The 23,749-nt window shown below is 30.6% G+C and overlaps 2 protein-coding genes across 2 annotated transcripts; one reads left to right on the forward strand and one right to left on the reverse strand.

Moving 5' to 3' along the window:
- Positions 1-8,609: 8,609 nt before the first annotated feature.
- On the reverse strand, positions 8,610-12,920 carry LOC126661322 (metal tolerance protein 11). The gene is made up of 6 exons (XM_050355145.2): positions 12,578-12,920; positions 11,720-11,829; positions 11,384-11,629; positions 10,169-10,249; positions 9,796-10,029; positions 8,610-9,116 (listed from the first exon to the last, which is right to left on the reverse strand). Exons 1-6 carry the CDS (start codon positions 12,732-12,734, stop codon positions 8,775-8,777), a joined length of 1,170 nt encoding a protein of 389 aa, XP_050211102.1. The 5' UTR covers positions 12,735-12,920; the 3' UTR covers positions 8,610-8,774.
- Positions 12,921-15,568: 2,648 nt separating this feature from the next.
- Positions 15,569-22,867, forward strand: LOC126661005 (beta-hexosaminidase 1). The gene is made up of 15 exons (XM_050354755.2): positions 15,569-16,048; positions 16,297-16,380; positions 16,723-16,758; positions 17,637-17,748; positions 17,832-17,902; positions 18,041-18,171; positions 18,382-18,398; positions 18,607-18,655; positions 19,094-19,194; positions 19,538-19,597; positions 20,244-20,277; positions 20,526-20,624; positions 20,989-21,048; positions 21,323-21,573; positions 22,512-22,867. Exons 1-15 carry the CDS (start codon positions 15,686-15,688, stop codon positions 22,673-22,675), a joined length of 1,632 nt encoding a protein of 543 aa, XP_050210712.1. The 5' UTR covers positions 15,569-15,685; the 3' UTR covers positions 22,676-22,867.
- The last annotated feature ends 882 nt before the right edge of the window (positions 22,868-23,749 follow it).

Genomic DNA, 23,749 nt, shown 5'->3' on the forward strand with positions numbered 1-23,749 from the left:
AATTATATAAAAAACAAAAATGCGTGGACGGATTTGAATCTAATTTTTAATTTGTGGGGTATATGGGGAATTTTTAATTTTGTTGCTGTTGGTAAAATTTGGCGGGCTCTGGGCTGTTTCGTTATTACGAAGAGTCAAGGCGTTAATGTTAAATTTTAACTCTTTATATCTCGACCTCGAGAGTTAAATTTACTTTTTTTTTTGTTAAAATATGTACAATAAAAGTTTGTTAGTAAAATCTAATCTATTGTTATATTTTTAAATTTTAAAAATACAATGAAAGATCAATTACTCTAAGTCATGATGCCCCCTTTTATAAGATTTTTAAAAGTATCGATTGAAAATAGTAGTGATTATAGATTTTTATTTTTATTTTCGATATACAGAGAATAAAGTATTATGAACGAATCTCAACTATAATATGATATTTTTAAATATATTAAAATTAATTGTTACTCTTTTTTAACATAATAAATTTTATTTGTTCCTTAATCTATTTTAATTAAAAACTATACATTCCTGACTAAATACAATTTTGAAGGTTTAATTTATTAAAGAATTTTATATTTCAATTTTTAATTTATTTGGTTTTTAAAAAAAATAGTATTCATTAGGTTTTATAGTTCTTTTTTATCTAATGAATTATTTATAGATGAATATTATAAAAGTGTGGTTCAACTACCGTTATGTGGTTAATAATTTTCACGTTATGATAAATGATCTTTATATATTCAATTTTTTAATTTATATAGTCTCTTTTTTAAGTTGTTTTTATGCAATATGTTTCTATATTTGTAAACTTTATTAATTTAATTTCTTTTCAAGTTTGATATTTTATTTTATCAATATATTGACTCCATTGAATTATGGATATTTAAATTCATTCTCATGCAGGTTGTACAACAAGTATGCACATTCTATTTCAGTCAAAAAGAATTAAAATTTAAAATAGATAAATAGAAAACCCGATGTACTAGATTAATTTAAAAAAAAAGGATAAACAAATTTTTAAACATAAAAAATGGATGGGGCCAATTTTAAATAGACTTTTTTTTATGATAAATAAACCATTTTGAGTTGTTGAGAGTAGTGTTGTAGTAATAATTGTTTTTATTGCGATTATATAAATACACTAAAAGGACTTGTCATTTAGGCTATAAAAGTGCCAAGATTCATTGAAATGGATTGGGACGTCATTCCGGAAAAGTTCAAGTGGACAAAAAGAACAAACAAATCAATGTTACGTACACCAAACCAACTCATATATTCCTGGAACAAATGCATCTTTTCTCCCTCTATTTTTACAAAAATAAAATTTAAACCTTGTACTTTTATTGCTAAAAATAGTACTCCTTCTTTTTCTATTTTGATAATAATACATCTTTTTATTTAATGATGATTTTTATCTAATAAGTTTAATTCTTATAGCTTAACTTTAATCAATTTCATTTTTATCTGTTTAAAAAAAATTAAAATCACTCAACTAAAACTATGAAAAAGTTTAAAATCTAATATTAACTTCTAAATTGGTTGTTATACTTTTGTTAACCCTTATTGAACAAATGTATCAAAATTATAAGTATCAAATATGTGATTTTTTAATTTAATTTTAGTTGTACTTAATGAATAAGATTTATCTTCAACTTAATTATTTTTAATTTAAAATTTATTTTAATTGCATTTAACCATTTCCATCTTATTTCAACAAAAAAATACAATTCAATTTAAATTATGAAAATTTAAAATTATGTAGTCTCCATTGTCTAATTAATATATAAGTCACTTATTTGAAAAGAAACTATTTCAAAAAAAAAATATGAATTTAACAACTATAAATTTTAGACTATTATTATCCATCTTATTAACACTACATATAATAAAAAAAAGGTCAAACCCTCAAAAAATACTAAATTTTTACGATTTTTGTCAATTATGACCAAATTTTTTAAAATTTGCAAATATAATCCCGTTTTGGCAAATTATGTTCCTTTTACACCTAACTTCAAATCAAACCAATTTTGTTGTCAATATGACAGTCATGTATATAAGATTAAAAAAGATTTAATCACAATAAAATATCAAACATTTGCGTGCTGTGTTATAATAAAAGGTTTAATCACAATAAAAAAAACTAAATCAATTCAAAAATGGCTATAAAAGAAACATAATATATAAAAACAGGTTATATTTGCAAGTTTTGAAATGTTTGGTCATAACTGATAAAAATCGTAAAAATTTACTATTTTTTAGGGTTTGGACTAAAAGAATCAATTTTATTTTTTTATTTAAGAATAATAAAAAAATAGAAAATAAAAGTCATTAAATGATATAATTTTTTTAAATTTTTAACTTAAATTATATTTTACAATGTTAATATTTTATTTATAATCTTTAATATTTTATTTATATTTATTTTGTCGAAAAATAATTGTAAATATTGCTAACTTTAATAAAAATATATAAAAAAGAACTTCATTTTATACGTATTATGACCGTAAAAAATAAAATTCACTTGTATCATACACAACGATTTTTATCAAAATAAAAATTTAAGGCTAATTTTAACATAACAAAAGTATAGGGTCTGCCCGCACGGATTTGGTCTAGTGGTTTAATACTTAGCCATCTGGGCGCCAAAGATCGTGGGTTCGAATCCCGGCTACGCCTTTTCTTAATAGAGAAAATTACACCAAATCACCCAAAAACTCAAAAGTTTGTATAAATTACACAACTTTTTTTTTTTGCAAAAATCCCTCAATTTTAAAAGATTCTTTTCATCCCTACCTTTTAATAGTTGTGATTACTATTTTATCCCTATGGTGTATTTTACCTATTGTGTTTTCATTACACCTAATAATTTCTCCTCATTTTACATAAACCGGCCAATTCTAACCGAACCACCATCGGTTAGATCAGTATTGGCCGGTCAACGGCCGGACCACCGCGGTCAACGCCGGTCAACGGCCGGACCACCGCGGTCAACGCCGGTCAACGGCCGGACCACCGCGGTCAACGCCGGTCAACGGCCGGACCACCGCGGTCAACACCGGTCAACGGCCGGACCACCGCGGTCAACGGCCGGACCACCGCGGTCAATGCCGGTAAACGGCCGGACCACCGCGGTCAAACGGTCAAACCAATGCTGGTGAACGTCGGTCGGACCACCAATGGTTGGTGGTCTGACCATTTTTAATGGTTGGACCAATATTTGTTTAATAATTAAAAATTAAATAAAACATCATATTAGAGTTAAGGGGATTTGAACCCTTGACCTCTTACAAGAATGACCAAGTGCTTTGCCATTAAGGCAAAGGCTTATTGCTGTCAACATTTGCTCTATAATGTATATATATATTATATACATCTGATTATAAATTTATTAAAATGAAATTATTTTTATAGTATAAATTAAATATAAACTAAATATCAGTTTAAATTAAAGTTACTATTAAATAAGTCTAATTTAATTTATTTAATAAATATTTACACAGTACAAATATACAATATACATATATTTATATTTTACACTCTTTATTAATACATGAGTAAGACTAGTAAGATATTTCACTTGTTAAAATTAAAAAATATAATGGTTTGCTGGTCAAACCCGAGGTGGTCGTGGTCGGATACGTGGTGGTGGGACCCGCCATGGTGGACAAAAATTCAATATAAACCTAATAACGACTTAATGTCAACTCAATGACAACTTAATGTTAACTTTATTATTTATACTATTAAAAATAATTTATAAAATGACAAATAAAGTAATAGTAATTTAAAAGCAAACTATCTAAGATTTTATTGACATGAGTCGAAAGTAAATTTAAAATAAATGAACTGAATATAAACTTAATATGAACTCAATGTCAACTTAATATAAACTCAAAGTAAACTTAATGTGAACTTAATATAAATTTATGTCAACTTAATGTAAATTTAATGTTCACTAAATATCAACTCAAAGTAAATATTTTGATAAATAATTATAAATTTTAAATGAAATTATTTTTTTATTATAATAGTAAAATTATTTTTTTATAATTCATACTTTTAAAAATAAACTAATTGTAGAATGAAAGTATATTATTTAAGATTTTTCGCAATGATTTATGTAAATTTAATGTCAACTCAACGTCGAATCAATGTAAACTCAATGATGACTCAGTGTCAACCCAATATAAACCTAATGTCAACTCAACGTCGAATCAATGTAAACTCAATGATGACTCAATGTCAACTCAATATAAACTTAATATGAACTGAATATAAACTTAATATGAACTCAATGTCAACTCAATATAAACTCAAAGTAAACTTAATGTGAACTTAATATAAATTTATGTCAACTTAATGTAAATTTAATGTTCACTAAATATCAACTCAAAGTAAATATTTTGATAAATAATTATAAATTTTAAATGAAATTATTTTTTATTATAATAGTAAAATTATTTTTTTTATAATTCATACTTTTAAAAATAAACTAATTGTATATTGAAAGTAAATTATTTAAAATTTTTTGCAATTATTTTTGTAAATTAATGTCAACTTAACGTCAAATCAATGTAAATTCAATGATGATTCAGTGTCAACCCAATATAAATCTAATGTCAACTCAACGTCGAATCAATGTGAACTCAATGATGACTCAATGTCAACTCAATATAAACCTAATATCAACTAAATGTAAACTTAATATAAATTAAACTTAATATCAACTCAATGTCGACTCAATGTCAAGTGAATGTAAATCTAATATCAACTCAATGTAAAATTGATGTAAACTACATGTCAATTCAAAGTAAATGTTTTAGTAAATTATTATAATTTTAAAAATTAACTTAATATCAACTCAACGTCGACTTAATATCAACTCAATGTCAACTCAATGTAAACGTAATGTCAATTCAATGTAATCCTAATGTCAACTCAGTGTAAATATCATGTCAATGGAATGCAAACCTAATGTCAACTCAATATAAATTTAATGTCAATCTGAAAAAGTAAATTATTTTAATTTTGAAATGTAACTTAATATCAACTCAATGTGAACCTAATGTCAACTCGATGTGAACCTAATGTCAACTCAATGTAAACTTGATGAAGGTTACATGTCAATTTGAAGCAATTTTTTTAGTAATTTATTATAATTTTAAAAACTAACTTAATATCAACTAAATTAACTTATATAATTAATTTTGAGTTTATATCGAGTTGACATTAAGTTAATTGTGTTTCTAATACATTAATTTATAAATTTATTTTAACTTAATTTACTTTAAGTTAATATTTAATTTACACTAGTATTAATTTAATTAGAATAAATTAATTTAAATTTTAACAAGCGTAATATTTTATTAGTATTTTATAATAATATATAATTTATAATCAACCATTTTAATATGTTTATATTTAGTTTAAATGCTTTCTTATACATTATTAAAGAGTATATGTATATATATAAAAGAGTAAATAAAGACAACAAACATGTCTTGCCTTGATGGTTAGACACATGGACAAAGAGTGAGAGGTCATGGGTTCTATTCCTACTAATAGCAAATTTGTATTTTTATTTAATTCTTTTAAAATCTCACCACTATTGTTGATTGCCGTTGACCGTTGGTTGACCGCCGTTGACCGCGGGGTCTGGCCGTTGACCGGCGTTGACCGCGGTGGTCCGGCCGGTCGGACCGAAAATTGGTCGGTGGCGGTTGGTTAGTTTGTCTAACCAAATCCACATTTGCCACGTGTCATCATTTGATTGATTCAAACATAGACCAATGAAATGTTGACAAATATCAAGGACAATATTGTCTCATTTTTTTTTATTTTGTGTTATGAGGGATTTTTGTAAACTTTTTATTTTTTTTGAGAGATTTTTGCCAAAATCAAAATGGTGAGGGAAAAGTGAAACACCATAGCATTTTTAGGGGATTTATGTAAAAAACTCTTCTTAATATGGAGTGGTTGAGGTTGGATTACTGGCCATTATTATCCGGAATTACCAGGTATGTGGGCTTGCGGGCGGCCCACATCCCGGGATTTAACAATGATATTGAGTTTCGGCTCAATAGAGTGAGTCCTCGTTATAAAAAAAAATATAGGGTCCAAAATTAGAGTTTTATAAAAGTACAGGGGACCAAATTAAAATGTTTCATTTTCCGGTTTAAGGTAGCAGATGCATTTCTTTCTCCTATATTATATGACGTTGTCACATATATTTGATAGCTAATGGAGAGTATCAAAAGACAGTGCCTAAATAATTTTTTGAGTCATTTCCCCCAAACGACAAAAGTCCAACAAAATCACCAATTATCACCTCCCGAAATTGTGGCACAAAGTGATACCCATAATTTGATAGGAGAACATTGCGGCACAGTCGATTCGGCGGCACAAAATGATACTCTTTTCTTTATCATTGAGCGACATTATCCGGTGCAAACATCATGATTTCGTATCTATATCCACGCTTAATGCTTTCCTCGACTTTGTTTTACGCTTATTTGCATGACAATTCACCAGGTGATAGTTCGTGTCTACATTGCACAACACAAATCATGTACAATTATATCAAAATTTAAATTTAAACTTTTCTACTCAGACTAGTTAATTAAATCAACATAAGCAACTTATATCGAACTAGACACATTACAATTTGGATATGGATAATTAATAAAATTAATGGACCAATATAGGGATATAATTTTTAATTTAGTCAACTTGAACTGAAATTAGTCGGCATTAAAAATAATGTGCGACTTTGCACTTTTTTTTAAAATCATTTAAAAGAAGCTATTTCGTGTACGCATTGCATAATACTACTAATGTGGTTGCGTGATTTCGTTAATGGCATAAGGCATGGATGATCTTATAAATGGAGGATAGAGTAGCTGTCCCGTGGACGGTGGACCGGCCGGAGGCTAATGTCATTATCATGTCAAGGACGCCCAAGCTTACTAATAATTGACTATAGTTTAAAAAAAAAATATTACAGATCCATTTAAAATGATCATTATTAAGTCGAATTTGAAATAGTCATATCTGAAGAAAAAAAATTGAAAAAATTGAAAATCTAGATCTGATGACTTAATATGGAATAGACAATATACGCTAATATGTAATATTTTATTCGTAGTTTACTATGAAAACTAATCTTAATTATCAACCGTTTTGCAATAGAGTATATTTGTTGATCAAATTTTTTTAACACCTGCAAATTAAATTTTGATATCAAAAACTACATCCATAACATTTGATTCAACCACCATTTCACAAGAATGGACTTTTTATAATAAAAAAAATAACGACAAACCTTTCACGCAAAAAAGGACAAAAAAACAATAAAGAAAACAACATTAAAAATATACTATAACCCATAAATGATTTCATCTTTATTGTTGAATGGTTTTCTATCTTTGATTATTAGTTTGTGATAATTTGAATTTGATATGCACTTCATCAATGGATTTTAATCCATCAAGAACAAAAATGAAAAACAAATTGCTATGTATTAAATTTTATGAAATTATAGTAATATTGAAAAATAGATAGTCACTGCCAACGGAAAAATTAAACTATTAATGTCAGCCGAAGAAGAAAAAAGTGGATAGGTTTTTTCTAGTAAACTAGATATATGATAAAGATTAAACTCAGATAAATTCTAATATTTAAAATTCAAAAATCGATTCAAAATTAATAAATACATAAAAATAAATTTAAATTTGTATAGTAAAATATTACTATGAATAAATACTTTCAAATAATAAAAAATAAATTAACCAAACTTTTATTACGTTTGCGAGCTTAATAAGGCAAATATATTAACGTTTGAACTCTATTGGACAATTGATTCGAATAGTTGAAACTCAAACTTGGGTCGTTTAATATCGAATCAATTTTGAATGAATTTCGAGTAACTTACAAATTGGCTCGATTCGATGCAATCACATCATTTCGACTCTTGTTTTACCATTTTGTATAGGGATGAGTAAAATAGATTGGCGCCAATTTCTATTCCTTTCTCAGTTCTGAAACAATACTTACTGCTGTATCACATTGAACATTACAATCAAGGTTTATTATGAACCATTCAAGTTGGCATAAGAAAACACACTTTGATCATCAAGATTGATGTCATGTTATGTCAAATTCACAATTTCAAACTTAAACACTTTCTGATCTTTTATCACAAGTTGGACGGCCGAAATGAACCTTCGTTCCTAAACATTAAACCAAAAATATATTATACTAACTTGAGTAAATGTCATCTCGATCCATAAACTTGTGAATCGAGATATATAACTCTTATTCAATCATTATAATCAATTAAGAACAATATTTTGTATATTTAGATCAATTAAGGACAAAATTGGATCATTCTTGTTCCTGAATGTGTATACATTATACAGTTTTATCCTTATTTATTCTAAAAACGAGGAGTGTTGTCCTTAAGTGATCAAAATAGCTAAGAGTGAGTAATTTGATTCCAAATTACAAGTGTAAGGATCGGATTGACCCTTTGCTCATACTAATTTTAACTCCTAGATATGGTGCCAGACTCACTTTACTATGTTTCTCAAATCCTCTTTCGGTCTTTCCTAGTCCATACATGCCACCAATACTAAATTTTGAACTGAGCATTAGTGAAATTTACAATCAACAATCATCTGCATATGATAATTTTCAATCAACTTGCTTACGTACAGCCTAAGCTACTCGGAAGAAAACCAAAAGAACATAGCAAAAAACATATTAAATTTTACTTCTTACTATGCTTAGGACTGCGCATGCTCAGGCTTGTGTGTGTACTCATAATCAAGATGAACAAAAGCTCGCTCAATCTCCGGCAGCAGCTCTAGCTTCTCCTGTAAGGATTCTCCGATATCATGAGCCTCTTGCAAGGGCATGCTAGCGGGTAGAACAATGTCAACTTCCACGAAGTAGTGAGATCCGAAGGTGTAAGCTCGAACTGTATCGATGTGTCGAACCGCCTTGTGATGGTTCCAACAAAGGTATGTGAGTTTTTTCAGATAGTCTGGAGTAGCTGATTTTCCGACAAGAGAATTCACATTTTCTAACACTGTCATCGACCATGTGCGAATGGTGTAAAGGGCCAGCTGAAGGAATATCAAACATTAATGTTAAGATAGAAGGCTTATCATAATGAATCAGCTAAAAAGGAAAGATTTGCAAAATTTATTCATTCGGCCTTCAAAATTAAACATCTCATCTATGTAGTACAGAAGCAAAAGAAAAACAGAATCGAGAAACGTGGAAATGGTAAGTGACTATATGATATGTTTTACAAAAAACGTAATATAAATATGGAGTTTCAGAAGAATTTTCATTTTCAAAATGAAGACATCAAACATAAGACTTGACAAGCTTTCAAGAAACTTAACATCTCAATTTCAGCTTCATAATGCAAACAAAACATGCTGCCCCAAATTCCGAAGAGCTGTAATACATGAACTCATTCACATTGTCATTCATTTTCCATTTCAGTCTATATGTCAGTGTCTAATACGCTAGCAAATTGCAGCAATATGAACTTTTCTTTTTTCAAAAGAAAATATGAAGTCTAGACAAGTTCGGCACATATCAATGATAATTTTATCAATTGTAGCCAACCAATTATGCTTTGTAGCCAATTCTCAGCTTTAAATCTTGTAAACTTCACTTATTTAAAAGCAATGGTCCATGATTACGATTACCACACAAATATTCATATCTATCAATGCAATGAATGGAAAAACAATAAGGAGACAGAAAGAGGAAGAAGGCAATTTTCCTTACAATTATTGCCCCAACGGGATCCATCCATCCTTCCATGTAGCTAGCAAGGAGTGCAGCAATTAGGCCAATAATGTTTGTAATAACATCGAAAAAGTGATCCTGGGCGTAAGCTTTGACAATCTCATTAGTGAAGGTGCGGCAATAAACCATCAGAAGAAGTTTTACCAAAGTGACAGAAAGCATTATGCCCACGACCCAACGTTCTTGCTCTTTTGTCAAATCAAATTGACTATCCTGGAAAGAGCAGTAGTCCATATGTCAGGCATGGATATCCTTTCACGTACATCCGGGAATTTTTTTTATCTTATATTTAATAAAATGGAATATTCATCGATGGAAAAAAGACTTGTTCACTAGATTCGGGTCCACTTACATCATATAACAATGCACGCAATGATTCCAAGATTATCTGAAGTCCCAGAGTTGCCATAACAGAGGCAAAAACAAGAATTCCCTGTACATATAACTCACAGGTTATGGTGTTGAGCTTAAATGGTACTTAAGGAATGTATAGCACAACAAAGAAAAAAAATAGGCATCCATGTATTCAACAGACAGAATTTCTATGAGAAGTGCAGAGAAAATTCGTAGATACTACTAATAAACACAAAATTTCTATATGAAATCCTGGAAAGACCTAAATTTATAATACTTTACTTTGCGCATCTCAAACAACACCATGAAATCAAGTCCATATCTTAAGAGTCAACAACATTTACTTATTTAGATTTGTGCTTTTCAAGAAAACAACATTACGAAATCTAGTCCCATATCTTAGTGTCAATGCAAGATCTTATCCGTTAAAGAAATGAAAAAGAAATAGCAATATGGTAAAGCAGAGAAAAATCAAAAGGAATTGGCATCACAGTTGAAGAAGTATTGATATGACAAAATATTCTTTGCCTGACAGCCATATGCGACATTACCATGCAGCATTATCAAATCATGTCTAACCAGCAACTTCTTGCCCTTCACTGTTATAAGGAATAAAATAAAGTATGATACACAATATATTCTTTTTTACTTGCCATACGCTCGAATCTAACGTCCTATTGACATTATAAGTCAATTTTTTTGTGTCATGTCACTTTTCTGATAAAATATGACATAATGACACAATCCAAAAGAAATGGGTGACATGATATGTGATTCAATAACAAGTTCTGAGGGCATTGATTCATGATTAATAAGAGATATATGACAAAATAAATGAAATGACCAAAGTTTCGAGACTAGTATCATTGTTACTTTTCTGATAAAATATGGTGATAAACAATGAATGACAATTCCAAAAGTAATGGGCGACATGATATGTGATTCTATAACAAGTTATAAGCATTGATTCGTGATTTATAAGAGAAATATGCCAAAATAAATATAATGACCAAAGTTTCTGCACTAGTATCATATCATGTTAGTTTCCTGATAAATATGTTGATAAACAATGAATGACACATTCCAAAACAAGTAAGTAATATGATAAGTGATCCAATAACAAGTTCTGAGCACTGGTTCGTGTAATATAAGAAAAATATGCCAAAATAAATAAAATGACCAATGTTTCTAGACAAGTAGATACAAGACTAACCAATGGCTGCATGCGCTTCTTTCCAATAGGATATTGATAAGGACTAGGTGTTTGCATTGTGAATGCAGTGAACCATAGGATGAAACCGGATAAAAGGTCAAGCAAAGAGTCCAAAGTGGAAGCTATAATGGCCAATGAACCACTTCTGACAGATGCATACACCTTAGCAACAAAAAGAACCATATTAGCAATATTTGATATTCGAATCGCAAAGGTCTCACTTCTCGCTAAATGTTCTTGCTCCTCCTGCAGTCATAACAACAAAAATTTAGCTTCAGGAACAGAGAGCTTATGTCAACTGTGTTTCAAAAGAGACAGAAAGATAATGCCAAACACCTTCGACATTCCAGGAATAAAGCCACGCTCAGCCAAGGCGTCCATTTCCGTAAATCCCTCGAGCATTTCCACCTGCTGCTGATAGTATTCTGCAACATCATCTTCTGGACCTAAATCATAAAAAACACAAAAGAGTTGTAACTCAGCTAAGCATGTCATTTTTAACTCAGCTATCAAAGAGCTAGTGCATTTCAAGCATGCCATTACCCTTTTTAGGCTACAAAATGATAAACTACTATAAGTAAATAACAAGAACAACACATTTTCCCTCTTAGTCAATCAAGAAAACTAAAACTAAGACCAAGTAAAATCCAACCAAAAATACACACTACCAAACTAAAAAAAAACTAGTAAACACGACAAAGAACTAGTAGTGTTTTATACTAAAATCTTACTAAAATAGCTAAAAAATTAAATATCCATTAAAACATTCCTCTTACAGAAACTATAGCAAACAACCATCATCCACATTTATCAACTATACAAGCAAACATTTAAAATCAATTAGCCAACGAAACAACGAATTGATCAATTAATACCCAACTAGGTAGCACGGACACTTCATATACAGATACTAGACATTTCGGACACAAAAATTCATCTTTTTACATAGAAAACCTTAAAATAACACCATTATCCGTGTCCGTGGTACCTAGATACCCAATATTCATAAAAATAAAACAAAAATAGATAACCAACACCCAAAAAAACAAAAGCTAAACTAAATTATTTCCATTAAAACAACCCAAAAAGATCAATACTTTATACAAACCCACAAAAAAACAAGCTAAGCATCAAACAAAAACTAGACACACTAATGGAAATCACTATAAAAACAGAAAAGTAAAGGTAAATTACGTAAAACCCCAAGACAATTATGGAAATTGGGAGGCAAATGTTTCTCTTTATTATACTCTGTAGATAACTGATGCCCATCAAAATTTAACCTCCAAGACTGATCACCATTGTTTTTTACAGACAATAAAGACAGTTCTTCTTCGTGCTCATGTGCCATTATTGGGCCAGTTTCCGCTTAGCTAAAGAAAAGCTCTGAGTTTTTATGCAAAAATGGTGGTGTTTTTGTTTTGCTGCATTGAAGGGTATGGAGTTGAAAATTTGATGGGACGCTGAGGGTGTTTTGGGAATGTGAAATATATGGAGGCTAGCTGTTGTTGAAGCTTTTTCAGAGAGTTGGGGGAAAGGAAAGGGGGAAATATAAAAGAGGAAGTTTTGTTGCGTACGTGGATGGTTGTGATTGGTTGAAGGGTAAGCACGTGCCTGGATGCGTGGAGGAGTTTGGTATTCGTGTGGAGATGAGATAATCAAAGATTTTATTTGAATTGATTGATTTCATATATTATTTTACTATAAAGTATTTTGATTTCATAAAGACAACTAAAAAGTATTTAAAATTCAGACTTAAAGATTACATTGTTGAAAAAAAGATTGTCTAACTTATTTTTAGTTCATTTATCAAATTTTTTATTTGTTAATAGTGAAAGGTCAAGAAAATACCTTTGATAACAAAATATTTTTTATTTTTTAAAACTAAATAATATAAAATTAGGAAAAACAATAGTTGAAGATATGATGATGGTAGTAAAAAACTTTCTCATGACCTTGACCACACAAGTTAGGTGTGATGGTGGATTTATGATGACAATTAGAGAAAGCGATTGACATATTTGTGGGATGCTTACGTGGATGGTGTAAGCAACTAGGATTTGTGGGACCATTTGTTAATTTTATATCCGATAACCAATGAGTTATAACCCAGACGGTATAAATGTTAGACAACAATCTGTTAGAGCATAGGATTGATTCTTCACACAAGCGCTCCCCACCTTCTAATTATCAAAAAGAAAGTTTATATCCGATAACCAATGAATTATAATTCACATTATATAAACAATAAGCATCAAATTGTCAAGTCGCGAGTTCAAATTCTCACAAATGCATATTTTTTTAATTGTCAAAAAAATATCAGAATATTTTATATGCAACCAAATATAATTTAAATAATAAAATATATTTATTAATTTTTTATTGATATTTTTATAATTTAAAAAACATTTGTTGGAGGAATTAAGCATACTTATTTGTAACGCTTATATCAGGAGTATAAATAAATGATAAATATTTGTTTTATATTAAAATAGAGCTTTTCATTGTATAGTAGCCAATTTTGGCTGAATTCCAAGAATCCACAACTCTAGAGGTGAGGATTTTATACAAGAAAAGTTATAGATAAGTTCATTTTCGGTAGGGTCACTTATATTTATTTTGGACATTCAATATAACTAATATATTTGTAGAATGATTGTATCTTTAAATGGATACCCCCTGTTTTTGTTGTTAAATTAAATTAATTTACACAAACATGTACACATTATTTTATTTATTTATTTAATTTTTGAACAATATCTCCTAGTTCTAGACAATGACATCTTGGCCACACAAGCAATTTATAGTACTCTTTTTTCTTAACATGAATTATTTTTCAATTATATTTAAAATCATAAAAATATAGTAGTCATATCATTATCTAATTTATTTAATTAATTATTCAAGGAAAAAAAGCACATTTAATTATCATAAGTACATAAACTTGGTCTATTGCAAATATTTTAATTAGCAACACATTTTATAAAATCGTGAGATTTATTTGAATTAAACCCAATTTTGAGAATGTGGATCCAATGAAACCAGTAGCCCATTGTGGCTAATAGATACAGGTAAACCTCATTCAAGCCCATTAGTGGATTTGGCTAGGATATTGGGCTTATCTACCGCATTAGAGAAGTTGTTCATTGGCCCAATGCATGATTCTAACAACAAAAATAAATATTATTTTATTATTATTATCAATATTTATTATTATTATTATTATTGAGGAATAATCAAGCAAACAGACTTTAAAAGTTAAGTACTTGTGCTCAAGCTGGTGGAACTTATTATTTCGGCCGACCATTAATTTTTGTAATTTTTAACCGCTTTCTTGAATATTATGTATTTTATACTTCAAAAGTATATCCATTTTTTAAACATTAAAAGAAAAATGAAGGATTATTTCCATATAAATTTTCAACAATTTTACGTTTATGGTGATTTAAACAAAACTTTTAAACTTAGCAGAAAAAATCCAATTTTATATATTTTTTGTAGTTTTTAACACTAATATATTTTAATTTACTTGATGATGTTGTTATGGTCGTTTTTATTGACTGAAACAACACCTGATAATAATTGTAGATCGTAAAATAAAAGAAAAAGACTTTTACTTGTAAAAGAAATTAAAGATTGATTTTTTTATTTTAAATTTTAAATATTATATTAAAAAACAAAAAACATTATAATTTTATATGCAAATAAAAATTACCTAAAACTATAACTTTTGATTATTTTTATTTTTAATTTTTCCTTCTTTAGTGAGAATATATATATTTTTTGGTCAGTTGAGTCATTTTAATGGATTGGAGAAGGACCCAATTATTGAAAAAAGTAGAAGTTTAAGGATTAAACTGTTGAAAAAAATATAAATTTAAGAACCCAATTAATTAAAAAAATAATTAAAGATTAAAAAAAAGTTAGAGGCGCTAATAATAAAAAATATCATATAATTTTAAACCAAACCTAAAAATTAATGAACTAATAAAAGTGCATGAAATCATACATTTCTCTCTTCTTCTGGCAGGGTAAATAAAAAACAGGAAAATAATGAATAGTGGTGTGGTGGAATAACTATAGATAAAACGGCAACGTTTTAACATATTTTTTATTACCATGAAAGCGAACAAGGAAGCATCTTGTTCTTTTAAACACAAAATAAGAAGCATCTACCCAACGGTAAAAACAGACTCAATTCAATTCAATTTTTTTTTTTCTTAATTCAATTTCATTTCACCGTATATAATTCAATCATTCAATCACTTCACTTACCAACCATACTCAAATTCTCTCATAACAATGTCACAAACCACACTGAAATCTGTAACAATACTCACAATTCTAATATTACTCCACATAAACCCCTCATTTCAACTCAATAATACTAAAAATGTTCTTGATTTTGATTCTTTAACTTACATTTGGCCACTTCCATCCCAATTCACTTCTGGGAATCTCACTCTCTCCGTTGACCCTTCACTTTCTTTGACTCTTGATTCTAAATCGAGCTCTACTATTGTTAAAGATGCGTTTGAGAGATATAAAAAGATTATCTTTAAGCATAGTGGTGGTTCCAGTTCGGTTTTTGATTTGTTTCGGTTTAAAAGACCTGATTTTGATGTTACCCATTTGAAGATTGTCGTTTTTTCTGATAGTGATGAGGTGGGTTTGTTGAATTTTGTTTGAATTTTAATTGGGTTAAGTCAGAATTTTGATCACGGGTTCGAACCCCGGGTAAAAATGGAGGGGCTGCTGGCCATTATAGTCCGCATTTGTCGGTTATGTGGCCTTGCGGATGATCACATTTTGGGGGTTGACGGTGATCATGAGTTTCGGCTCGGGGAGTGTATCTGTTAAGAAAAAAAAGTGACAATTTTGACTTTTTTGTTTGTGTTTTTGTGTTTTTGCAGCTTCATCTTGGAGTTGATGAGAGTTATAGTTTGTTTGTGGATAAGAAGGATGGGCAGTCTATTATTGGAGAGGCTACAATTGAGGTAAAAAGTTTTAAGATTTGAGATTTGTGGGTTATTTTTATGATTAGATTTACATGAAGCTGTGTGTTTGTATTGATTGTTTAATTGATGGTGCATCTGAAATATTTGGCCTCATAGAAATATTTGGCCTCATAGAAATATTTGTTTTTGTGTTGACTTTTTGCTAGATTGATTCTACAAATTGTATTAGGAGAAAGTTTGGACTATGTCTAACATGTTAGTTCAGTGATAAGCTATAAGTGTGATCATACCTTTTCACTAAAGTTGTTTATGCTTTCATTCATGGAGTGTGGCTATTGACTTTGTTTCAGGCAAATAATATTCTTTTTCCCTCTTTTGTAGGCAAATACTATCTATGGTGCATTGCGGGGATTGGAGGTATTTATGATTAATGTGAATTTGTCACAAAGCATTTGCATTCAAAATTAGATTATATGTTTGCAGTTACTGAGATTGACCTTGGTGCTCCGTAATAGATTAGATATAGAAAAGATGTAGCTTATTCAATTTGACTAAAATTTTATATGTTGGATTGCATGTGTGGATTGTTTTGTATGCAGGTCCGATATCATGGTCTGAAGAACTCTTGAATTAAAATGGCCATCCTCGAAGTCGTGATAACTTGTTTTCTTGATGTCAATTTGGTTTCTATAACCAATGAACACTTTTTTTTTTTAAACGAAGAGTTTTAAAAAGTCATGTTGTACATTTGCTGAAGCATGGGATGAAATGGGAGATATAAAATGGCTACTGAAAGATTTGTATTTGATTACTTTATGGAGTAAATGGACTAACTTGTAGTCTCTGGAAACTGAAAGGCCCTGATAGTTTTCATGCTAGTGCAACGATGCCTAAGTTTAAAAAATACACTTCATATAAGTGATACCCTCGATGCTAGGGTGTCACTTGTATGAAGTGTATTTTTTCTTCTCTCATGAGTGTCAAATTCAATTAGTCATAAGCACCTGCCTTTTTGGAAATAAATTGCTGGTCATAAATCCATGTTTCTGAGCAAGAACTTGCTTCTTGTGCTTAGAGTATAGAGGCCAGTTAGCTTTTCTTTATTTGGATGTTAAACTATAAAAATGCTGCATCCGTTTTTGGTATGTATCTACTTGAATATGTCTATGAATGAATACATTATGTGCTTCCTTTTTAAGTATAGATGCTAAGCTAAAAGATTGATGAACTTGCAGTGGTTTTAGCTGTGTGAATTCTCCTTTTCTTAGTCGATCTTCTTTTATGTGATTTTCCAGACATTCAGCCAATTATGTACTTTTGATTATGGAACCAAATCTGTCCAAATCCACAAGGCACCATGGTACATCCAAGACAAACCAAGATTTGCATATCGAGGGCTTCTACTTGGTAAGCCTCACTTTTATCTAGGGAAAGAAATTAAAATCTTCTAATATAATTCGTCCTGAAATGTTATCTACATAATTTTACAGATACATCGAGGCATTACTTACCAATTGATGTTATTAAGCAGATAATTGAATCAATGACATATGCCAAACTTGTAAGATATGCTATACATTTAAAATCTTTGTAAATTACCAATTTAATTTAGTTAGGCATGCACTTATTTGTTACACTGTCTTTTTTATTATCTTACTATTTGTCATACAATTCTGATATTGGAATTTACATTCAGTAGAATGTCCTTCATTGGCACATTATAGATGAGCAATCATTTCCTTTAGAAGTACCAACGTATCCAAAGTTGTGGCAAGGATCATATTCAAAGTGGGAGCGATACACGGTGGAGGATGCTTATGATATTGTAAAGTAAGATTCATTCTGATTGCTATAAGTATGTAGAAAATATAAATTGCTCCTCTCTCTCTCTCTCTCTATATATATATATATATATATATACATATATATTTATGTTTATATATATAAGGCCTTCTATTCATGTTTGTTGCATGTTATGCTTCATTACTTTGAGTAGGCTAACATCTGTTTTTTTTCCTATGTCCATGTATCGATATGCAGCTTTGCCAAAATAAGAGGTGAGCCTCATCATCATGGTTCCTTGCAACTTTATAAAAACAAATATTAGTTTCTATATCTGAACTCTTTTTAATTGTTTAATTATTTACTAGAAAAGCAGAGCTGCAGATTAAAGTCAAAAATAAATTTAAGTGATTGGGTCATGAAATAATATATGATCTGTAGAATGACTTTCAAAACTAAATTGTTTGTATGCACTTATGGCAGGCATCAATGTCTTGGCAGAAATAGATGTCCCTGGGCATGCAGAATCATGGTAAGACACCACTTGCATTCTATATTTGCTACAGTACTGTAAATTCAAACAGTGTAATTTCAAATTTTCTTCTTCATAAATGCATTTAGTTAAGCTGAGATTTGGCATATAGTATTCTTTTTAAACATGAAGCTTTAGAAGGAATCTAAAACGAAGAAGAAAATTTTATTTCTTTCATGTGTTATATCTTGTGCAAACTTGGTCTATACATCAGGAACTTAAATTGGCTCCTTTGGTAAAATTATTTTTGCTAGAGGACTACCTGCCTAAAACTTAAGGAACACGAGGAACTTCTAGAACTCGAGCAAAACTGACCTGATGCATAAACTTTTAGTACTTCACAGCATAAACGACTAGTTATGCAGAGTATACAAATGGTGGTCCATGTAACTCTTCATTATATGAAATTCCTTACTCTTGTGGTGTTCTTCTGTGCAGGGGAGCCGGATATCCTGATCTTTGGCCGTCCACTTCCTGTAAAGAGCCGCTCGATGTTTCAAAAAATTTCACTTTTGACGTGATATCTGGCATTCTCTCAGGTAAGATGTTTTTAGTTTTTTTTTTAAACCTGCTGCTTGTTAAGGTTAGTTTATGCCGATGTCAAACTTAATGTTCTCGGTGTCACTAGTATTACTTTTAAAATATGTATTAATGTAGAAAATAAGATTTTGGTTTGATGCTTAATTCATAGATTCTGCACGTATCAAGTTGACAGATAAATACAGTATGAATGAGTTCGTATGTTATTTTCAGTGACCCAAGTTCAGAGTTTTTAATCATGGGTGTAGTTGTTAGGCCTTCAGCTTGACTTACTGAAAATGTACTCTCATTATTATTCCACTCTTTTTCTTCTGATTATTACTTGTAATTTTTGTCTTGCAGACATGAGAAAAATCTTTCCTTTTGAGCTCTTCCACTTGGGTGGCGATGAGGTTAACACAGGTCAGTTTGTGTTGGTTTATTGTGGAAAATTGAGTGTTTGCTATCTTTATAATCAACAAAACAAGTGGCATGATTATATATTAAAAGAAAAGTGATTATGTGATATGTTAAACAACTAGAGAAGGCAAAACATTCCGTCTTGCAGACTCTACTGCAATGCTTACTGCAATTAGAGTCAAGACTCACAACAATTGGCATACTATTGCATTGCTGTAATTTTAGCTGTAATACTTAATTTAAGCTGAAATTCTGAAACTAGAGACAATGAAACAATTTCTTTTCTAGAATAGGTTATATATATGAAACTTCGGAATTTCAGAAGCGTTTTAGGAAATGGTAACAAATGCCACGGAAGACTCGAAAATTTTCCGTGCAATGTAAAGATGAAAGGTAAAATTGCTTTTTCATTTTTGCTCAAAAACACATTTTCTATCTCAGAATTAGACACTTTCATAGTCCAAAGAGAATCTCTGGACTTTAATGAAGCCAAAAACAAAGCTGAGGACCTTCATGTTTGACTCATGGTCAACTTGTAGTGAATTTGAAAATTATCTTTTGTTTTACTATATGAATGTGATAGTATGAGTACACTCTTTATGCACTTATGGTAAAATGTTGTGATAGAAATGGGTTCTATATTTGACAGATTGCTGGAAATCTACTCCACATGTGAAGCAATGGTACGTAACTTGAATCATCCTAATGGTTTTTTTGATTAGGTTTTTGCACAATCACAGTGACATGTATATTTAGGCATTTGATGATCTTCGTTTCATCTTTCCAAAAAATCACAGTTGCAGGATATGGAATGCATGTCTAACATGCTTTAGTTAAATGTCTACTATTGAATTTTTCAGTTTCCGATTAAAACTAGAGTTATAAAGTAAGGGAAATTAATTTTTAGTAATTTTCCCTGATCTAACTATAGGCTTCAAGATCAGAACTTTACTACTAAGGATGCATATCAACATTTTGTAACTAGAGCTCAAGAGATAGCAATTTCAAAAGGCTGGACTCCTGTCAACTGGTATATTCCTATCTGTTACAAATTTTGCCCCATGAACTTGCATGCTCTAGTCACTTGGCACATCAATTACTTTTATTATCAAATTTTTCAGAAACTCATCAATCTGTATTAATTTGACAAGCGGGATCAGGGATACATGCGCTGGGTTATGGAGCAAATTCATGATAATTAATAAGTTTTTGATTAATGTACTGTTAAAATTATATTCTGTTCGGAGGGAAAACTGATATTTAAGTCCTATATCTGTAGTCTCCAGGTTATCCGGATTGATGACTAGTTTGGTTCTTAAAATATTTGATATTATGTGTTCAAATTTTTAAACATATTTCTCTATGGATATCTGATATTTTTCTTTTCATCTCAGGGAAGAAACATTTCTTTCATTTCCATCACACCTTCATCCAAGTACGATAGTGCACAATTGGTGAGTTGTGCTTCTATACTTCATGCCTATATTGCACATAGACTTCTCGGTCTTACATATTGGCCTTTCAATTCCGTTTTCGGGAACACTTATGAAACTCCAAAACTCTCTAAATACAACCTGTTCTTGAAGAAAACACAGTTTCGTTTTTTTCTATTTCAGTATTTTCCGTTTCAGCATTTTCATACTATATAGCTTCATGCATACTTGATCAAGCTAAAATTTCTTAACACTTTCAGTCTCTGAAACATGACATTCTTGCATGATGCTACAGGTTGGTCGGTGGGGTTTGTGCAAAAGCTGTTGCAAAAGGTTTCCGATGCATATTCAGCAATCAAGGGTATTGGTATCTTGATCATCTAGACGTCCCTTGGTACGAAGTTTACAATGCTGAGCCACTGGAAGGAATAGAAAATGCTTCTGAGCAAGAGCTTGTGCTTGGAGGAGAAGTTTGCATGTGGGCTGAGACAGCTGATACCTCTGTTGTTCAGCAGACAATATGGCCTCGAGCAGCTGCAGCTGCAGGTAAGCATTTAATTCGACATACAATATCATTTTCGATTCTTGCACAGTTGCTTAATATGCCTTAGTGTGATCTCTTACCACACTATCTGCTGAAACTAAAAGAACGTTATCAGAATGAGTAAGACAAATATTTGTAAGCTATGTTGCATGGAAACTTCTCCAATCCTATATTTTGATGTTTCTTTTACGACGTAAATGCCTTCAAATTTTGCTAAAAATTGCTGTTTTTGTTTTTTTGTAAAAACCCACATGATAAATATAAAGATGGTTATTCATCAAAAAAAAAATACAAAGATGGTTTGTTTGAATTAAAATGTTTAGAATCCAACTCGTCCAATTAAATTTTCAGGTCCCAGCCATCAACTTGAAATGGTTAACTCAAGTTAATTTGGTGATTGAATTTTAAACAACTTAAAGAGGCTGTATACAATCCCCTTTATTTATGATGTTATTGACGCGATTGAACTCAGTTCAGGTCGCACCTCCGGTGGAACTGAGTTTGCATCTTGGGTATTGTGGTTCACCACCACCTCCTTCCCCTCCAAGTTCGGCTCTGCTTTATAGCACTCGAGTCGGCTCTAGTATTACTTATAACAGTCCGGATTCAAGTTTAGTCGCGACAAGTATGTCATGAATTAGGGGAGGGTGATGGAAAATGCGAGGGTAGTTTGACTATTTTATCACATTTAGATTTCAGCTACCCATTTAACTTGGTTAATCATCAGTGGTTGATAAAAAAAAACACTTGTCTTGGTAAAATAAAAAAGACCATGCAAGACATAAAAAAAGTAAGTAAAATGCTGTATAATTTACTGGATATCAATTGAAAAAATCATCCGAAATCGATAACACGACAAAATCATGTAGGTAAAACATGCATGTTCTTGTAATTCTTGTTGGCATTAACATATATTGCTTTGCATTTGGTTCCGCCACAGAGCGCTTGTGGAGCAGAAGAGAGGCCAACAGTACTGAAACAGCTTTACCTCGCTTTCACTACTTTAGATGCCTATTGAACAGGCGTGGAGTTGCAGCTGCTCCGGTCTCCAATTTCTACGCGCGGCGACCTCCGGTTGGTCCAGGATCATGCTACGAGCAATAATTCTTCTCATGCTAAGTTAGGTAATTTCATTTACCTGAAGCTATATATGTGTATTTTGTACATGGTAAATGCAAGCACTTGATGCAATTCTTTCTGTTTCTAGTTTTAATCATGTGTTCTTAATAAAATTGGTATGAGTTTGGTGCCTTCTATCAATGGAATTGGGATGAATGCTTCTTGTTTGCAAGATGAGATGAATCTCAGTTTTTGGTGGTCATAATGTTGATCATGTTGTGCTTTATTATTTATGTTTATGAATTTAATCAGACTAGACTTCTCTCACAAATTTCTTAGCAGTTTTATCTGAATTCAAACATATTGTCTAGAAAGTGTAACAGAGCTACTCGAGATTGACTCAGAAAATTTTTGAAAATGCATTTGTTGCTAATTGAGTCAAGTTTGAATTCGAGGTACTCAAGCCAACTGTCTTGTTGAGTAATCGAACATCAAGAATACTCGGTTCGACAAATATTTGATTCAATAAACTCGCAAGTCTACTCAATCTTTACTTACTATTTATCTTTGTAATTATACATATTTACAATAATATTCTTACTTTTATAGTTTAATTTTAAAAAGTTTTATAAATTATAGGGATAGTCGTCTGTGTCGACCTTGATTATGAATTGCTGTATCGAATTCGAACTCCTATAATTAAACTCAATCGAGTTCGAATCGAGTTCTGTATTTTAAATTTCAGAGTTGAGTCGATCTCAAAATGGTAGTGTTTTGACTCAGACTCAATTACATATCGTCTGTATAACTCTTGTATGTGAATCACGCAATCTTATTTGTCCAATGCAAGATGAACGAACAAAGGATCAATTCACCCCCTCAACTTGGCACAAAATATCAAAAAAGTCATTCTCGCCGCTTTTGGTACAAACTAACCCATAACTTGCGTTTTCGTATCAAAAAAACCCGCAACTTGTATTTTCATATCAAAAAGATCCCTCAAGAGAGTGGGATTTACTAATTATAATTTTTAAATGTAATTAATCCTAATTAAATCCTAATTAAATACAATTAGACCCCATTTAACACTAATTAAATCTAAATAAACCTAATTCTAAC

This window comes from Mercurialis annua, linkage group LG8, assembly GCF_937616625.2.
Source record: "Mercurialis annua linkage group LG8, ddMerAnnu1.2, whole genome shotgun sequence".
Taxonomy (NCBI): Eukaryota; Viridiplantae; Streptophyta; class Magnoliopsida; order Malpighiales; family Euphorbiaceae; genus Mercurialis; species Mercurialis annua.